Raw genomic sequence first — 6,320 nt, forward strand, 5'->3', positions numbered from 1 at the left:
TTAATATATTAGTAACTATTATTAATAGCTAATTTAGGTTAAAATGCCATAGTAATAAAGCTTTCGTAAACTTTATATATAATTCCTAAAAGGCGTCCTAAATCTTTCTAGGCCATAACTATAGTTTATACTATTTAGTTAATCCTTTTTAGTTTTCTTTCTTCCTACCTTTAAGCTTTTTACTCCTTAAGCTAGGTCGTAAGAATCTTCCACAATATAATTAGATATGTATTAGGTAATATCTAAGTAGTTATAAATAAAGCGCCTATAGAAATTGGCAAAGTCTAAAAACACTTAAATATCCTAGTAACTCTCTGGCTTTAGCTACTCTTAAATTACTACACCTATATTAGGTCTGTAACTACGCCTATAGATATTATAATATAGCCTAGGAACTTAATCTGCTTAGTATTAAAGATATACTTTAACGCCTTAGCGTAAAGGCCCTAATTATCTAAATATTCTAATACTTTGCAGACGTATTACTTGTACTAATTGTTATCTTTTAAGTAGATTAGGATATTATTTAAATAGATAACGTATATCCGGTTAACTAGTCCCCTTAAGGCTTTATAAATATATAATTAAAATATTATGGGCATATTAACTAGCCTAAAAGGCATTACTAGATACTTAAAGTGGCTGTATTAGGTCTTAAAAGCGGTCTTTTACTTATCCCCTTCTTTAATATAGAGCCTATAATAGGCGTCTTATAAATTTAGCTTTATAAAAATCTTCGCCCTAAATAGTTTATCTAATATTTTACTAACTAGCAGTAGTAGGTAACAGTTCTTAATTATAATCTTATTAAGGCCGTAATAGTCTATATATAGCCTTATAGTTCTATCTAGTTTTAAATAAAAAGAATTGGCGCGCCTACTGGCAACTTACTAAGCTAAATCTACCCCTTTTCTAGTATACTATTAAGGTACTCCTATAGGATCTTAAGCTCTTTATAAGAGAGGTTATAAATAGAAAAGTTTAGCGGTTATTTACCTTCTTCTAAATTAATTATATAATTATATTCCAAGTTCTACGGTAGGACTTTAGCTTATCTACCTAAAAATGCCCTTAATAAGCCCCTTAGGCCTAATAGAATATTTAATAAATTAGGGTCGCGTTTATCCTCCGCATTATTATTAGGTAGGTCCTAAAGCTCCTTTAAAATACTCGCGGGTAGCATCGCGCGCTATAGTAGTTGCTTATATATAGTTACCACTATATATTAAACTATTTTATATAATAGCTAGTAGAGAATAAGGAAATCCTTAACGCAGCGTTTAAGGTGCTATAGTAACCTATAACGGTTAAAGTATCTTATAGGATCCTTAAGATCGCCGCCTCTTTATAATATCTCTATAACCTATCTAGTAGTCCCCTATAGGGTATCCATTTTAAAAGAGTTATCGCCTATACTAGGCTTTATACCTATTCTGCTATAAAATAAGGGTTAGATCTAATACTTCTTTAGGTATAAAGTATACACTATTTTACCCAGGGCTATATCCTTTAGAATATCCTTTAGGCTTATTAGTAATATATACCCTTCTAATTCTTTATTATTCTACTATTTAAAGGCTTTTATCTTAAAGGGTATTTTAAAATCTACTTCTATAAGCTAAAGGTATTTAAGAATAAAGTTATAACCTATAAAGTTAGCTACCTAGAAGGGTTATAGGCTAACTACCTTAGTGCAGTTATATATATTAGCCAAGCTTATAGGTATTATATAGTTTAATCTAATGCTTATCTAGAAAGCCTATAATAGGTTTTTACTACCTTTATAATAGGATAAGTTTATACTCTTTTACTAAATTATATTATATAAGATTAATTTTAATACTACTATTATATAGTACTTAGAACTGTTATATCTTACCTATAAGGAGTACCGTTTCTAGCTTAATAATAATATAAAAAGTCTCTCCTTCCGTATCTTACACTAGTTATAGCTAAAAGAGGTCTATAATTAGGGCTTTTCTTTTTTTAAATTATTAGTGCGGTTATTACCCTACTTATTTTTCTAATAGAATCTACCTTTAGAGTTTTCTTTTAACTTTTTAGAGTATTTCTATAAAGGTACTAAATAGGTAATAGGTTAGCCCTAGAAGTCTTTTCTATTACTTAAAGCCCCTATTACAGTGCTGTAATAAAGTAGACTAAATAACTACGTTGTGGTATAAAGAGGAGAAGAAGGTGGAAATAGGGTATTGTATATAAATAGTAGGGCCAGCCGCTAAGGTACTAGTGGTAGGCTAGCTAATAGTAGGAAATAGTATAAGACAGTATAAAACAGTATACGTTAGGTCAGTGCCGTAATAGTACTCCTTTCCCCTAGATGGTTTAGTCCCTAAATTAAATAGATAACTCTAAAATAGGTAGTATTTAGGGTCGCCTATTTTTTACTATAAAGATATTAGTTTTACTTACCGCCCTTAACTAAGCTAATGGCGATTTTCTATACCAGGTATAGAAAATCCTAATTAGTTAGTTTAGTAAGTAAGGTTAGTAAAACTCTATATCACCACCCAAATTAATCCGCGTAGCGTTTCTTAGTAAGAATCTAGCTAATTAGATAACTTTAACTGCCGGTTAAAGTTCTATAACATCTTAACCACTATAAATTTTAACACGGTAGTCGGCTATAACCTTAGCGTAACTTTTCCTTATCTTATACCTAGTCTAGGGGTTCTAGCTTTTTAGGGTGTTGCTTATAGAAGTGCTATACAGCCTATTTATAACCCTTTAGGTCTTTTTCTAGCTGCTAGGTTATATCCTTATAATATTTTTATTTAATCTTATAAGTTAGGCCTTGGGGGTCTTTATCGTGTATATTAAAGATTTTCTTAAACTCCTATTTATCTTCTATGTTACCGTTATTATTTCTCTCTACTACTTATCCTTGTATATTGCGGCGCTCTATAGTATTAATATTTGCTTAGCTAGAGATCTCTTTAGTAGCCTAGAGGCGGACCTTAAATATATAAAAGGATTTATTTACTTAGATGTAGTTCGGGAGGTCTACTATAACTACCCCTTAGTATACTATAAGTACGGGGTATAGGCCGTCCTATTTATTGTCCCATTTCTTCTTAGGTCTATTTATCTTTATATTTTCTAAGCTAACTATAACTATATCGCCTTTATAGAATAACGCGCTCTTATCCCTACGGGTATTAGCATTATATTTATAGCGTTACTATAAAATCTAGGCTAGGGCCTTAAGCTGTATTAATATCTGCTTAAAGCGGTTGGCTATAAAGTCTACGCGGAAGAACTTCTTCTTTACTTATATTAATAGTATTAATAAATAGGGGCTAGCAGGCTTAATTCCGAGGCGAGGGTTAAAGCTATAGTTTGCAAAAAAATAGGAAGATGCCTATGCTCTTATTAACTTAGTTATTTATAGCAAACTTAGTAAGCAGTAGGTAGTTAACCTAGTTGTTTTATATAAAGCTAACAAAAGCATAGAGGTACTTATTTACAGTAGCGTTAATAATTTTAATTTAGCCGTCTATTTCTGGGTACTAGGCTAAGCTTAGTCTTAAGGTTATCTTAAGGCGTTTACTTAGTCGTTGCTAAAAGTTGCTAATAAATTATATGCCGTAATTGGAGATAATTATGCTTAGTACACTATAGAGCTTATATACGTTATTAACAAAGCCATTAACTAGCTCCTCTATTAAGAGTCCTATTACTAAAACAAGATATTATATTTTAGTTAGGCGGTCTACAATAATAAGGATATATTTATATGCCTTACCGTAGCATTAGTATACTAGCAGCGTTATAATATAGTTAATTAAAATATTAGTTTATAGGCAAGCGGGTAGTTTTAGTAGCTTTAAAAAACCAGGCGGGGCAGAACGGGGGGTCTTAGTACAAAAGTATAGGGTATAGTCTTTAACAAAGGTAGCCGTAAATTAGGAGATTTTTAGCTACTAGTATATTTAGTTTAAGAGGTTAAGGGTTTTAACCTAGCCGGGGTAACTAGCGGGGCCGCTGCTATAAGAGTAATGGATAACTTTTAGACGGAGGTCTAGGGCGTTAAGGACGAAGAGACGTTAGCGGAAGTAGATCTATCTATTAACAATACTATATTCTGACTTATTATAATGGAGTAATTTCCTAATCTTCTTTAGCTAATAGCGAGCTTTCCGATTATGTAGGGCCGCTATTATATCTCTTGCGAGTTTATTCTCCTAGTATTTTAACTAGATTAACTTATTTAATAACTTTTTAGCTATTTTAGGGTCCAGAGCGGCTATAAACTCCGTATTATTAGAGTTATAAGACTTATATAGCAATTCTTCTAAGATTATAGGGTTAATTTTCTAGGGCGATATAATGACTTAGGCTTAGTAGCGGAGGCGTTTATTATTAGCGTCCTTAGACCTTATTTTTAATAGCCGGCTTAGGGTATTAGGGAGCGTAGCTTTGCTACTAGGTCTATATATAATTATAAAGTTAAACTATAAAAGAAACTCTGCCTACTAGACTTAGCGTTAATTTAGCTGCTTAGTAGTTATAAATATCTATAGGTTCTTATAGTCGGTAATAATTTTAAACGGCTCCTTAGTCCCTTATAGCTTAGGACGTCATTCCTTTAAAGCCTTAATAATAGCTAAGAGTTCTTTATTATAGATCTCGTAGTGTAACCGACTACTAGTATCAGTACCCTGCCAAAACAATACGCTGTCTCACCAGCGTACCACCCCGTCTCGACTACGTATCACCCTNTTTTAGCTACGCATTAGTACCCCCCTTCATCTTATTACCTGCACCTTTTTCATGTATTTATACTACTTGATTTCCGTAGATTTACAACAAAGTTGCTTGTTTAATTCCCACACACTGCAAAGCTTACACGTAGTTATACTCTAGCGTAGAGTGCTTTGCGGAGAAGAATGCAACCGGTTTTAATTTACCATTATTATTATACTAGGAAAGGACTCCGCTAGAAGCCTAATTTAATACGTCTATCTTTACCACTATCTTCTTTATATAGTTATGGTATGCTAATACTGGTGCTAAGGTAAAGGCTCCCTTAAGGGCCTTAAACGATTTAGCTTGTTCTGGTCCCTATAGCCATCCAATATCCTTCTTTAGGAGTTTTGTTATAGGTATAGTGATAGTAAAGTAGCCTTAAATAAATTGTTGGTAGAAGTTCGCGAAGCTAAGAAATTGTTATAGTTCTTTAATTAATATTGGGTCCTTCTATTTCTATAAGGCCTGTATCTTCTTAAGGTCTATAGTTATGCTATTAGTTAAGATAATTAAGCCGAGGTATTTTGTTTTAGTAGAGTAGAACTTAGACTTATTAATATTAATCTAAAGTCTAGCATTACCGAGTCTTTGGATAACTTTATTTATATACTTAGTGTACTTAGTACGTGTTTTAAAAAGATAAGGATGTCGTTAAGGTAGGTAGTGTAGTAGTCGTTAAGGGCATTATATAAGATATAATTAATATAGTTCTAAAACATAGTGGGTGCGTTATAGAGGCTAAATAGTATAACTAGTATCTTATAGAGTCCGAACCGGGTAATAAATGCTATAAGCTACTTATAGCCCTCCGCAATCTAGATTTAGTTAAACGCAGTAATTATATTAAGTTTAGTAAAGTACTTAGCACTATAAAGTGCGTTAAGTGTCTTATAGATTAGTAGCAGTGGGTACCAATTCTTAATAGTAACTATGTTTAGGCCTTGGTAATTATAGTAGATTTATATACCGCTACTAGGCTTAATAGCGAGGAGGAGTAGTACGGCAGCTAGTAAGGTTAATTTGTAAATAAAACCCTTATCTAGTATCTTATTAATCCACTTTTTTATATACCTAAGTTTAGCAGGTAAGAGTGGTCTATTTTTATAGTATAGGGCCTAGTTTCCGGGGATAATCTTAATTTTATAGTCCTATAGTTAGTAAGGGGGCAGCTTATCTACATTTTTAAGGAGAAAGTGCTTAATATATTTACGGAACTCCTTTAGTAAGCATTATAAAATATCTTTGTAGGTTAATCCTAGTATGCCTTTTAGGAATTTTTTAATATTAGTATTAACTATCTTCTAGCGTAAAGACTTAGGCTTAGTTTTTAGGTTTATCTTAAGGAAATTATAAAAATAAGGGGGTAGCGCTTTACGGGCTTCTTCTATTATATAGTTGCCCTCTACTAGCCAGTGGAAAGACTTTTCTAATAGGTTCGGTACTTCTATTAGGCTTATAGGTAGCTCTTTAAGCAGCTATTAGTGTTCTTCTTATTTAACTAGTTCTACTAGCTCTGCTATATAAATCCTTATTACCTTTACGCCTTTTTATTT

The 6,320-nt window shown here is 32.3% G+C and overlaps 1 protein-coding gene across 1 annotated transcript; it reads right to left on the bottom strand.

Annotated features, from left to right (window-relative positions):
- Window positions 1-710: 710 nt before the first annotated feature.
- Window positions 711-5,876, bottom strand: K441DRAFT_577943 (uncharacterized protein; the record flags this gene model as incomplete). The annotated part of the gene is made up of 2 exons (XM_067644271.1): window positions 711-847; window positions 5,741-5,876. Coding segments are annotated over 2 exons (273 nt in total), but the record flags the coding sequence as incomplete, so codon positions are not given.
- Between the last annotated feature and the right edge of the window lie 444 nt (window positions 5,877-6,320).

This window comes from Cenococcum geophilum, assembly GCF_001692895.1.
Source record: "Cenococcum geophilum 1.58 unplaced genomic scaffold K441scaffold_44, whole genome shotgun sequence".
NCBI classification, from domain to species: domain Eukaryota; kingdom Fungi; phylum Ascomycota; class Dothideomycetes; order Gloniales; family Gloniaceae; genus Cenococcum; species Cenococcum geophilum.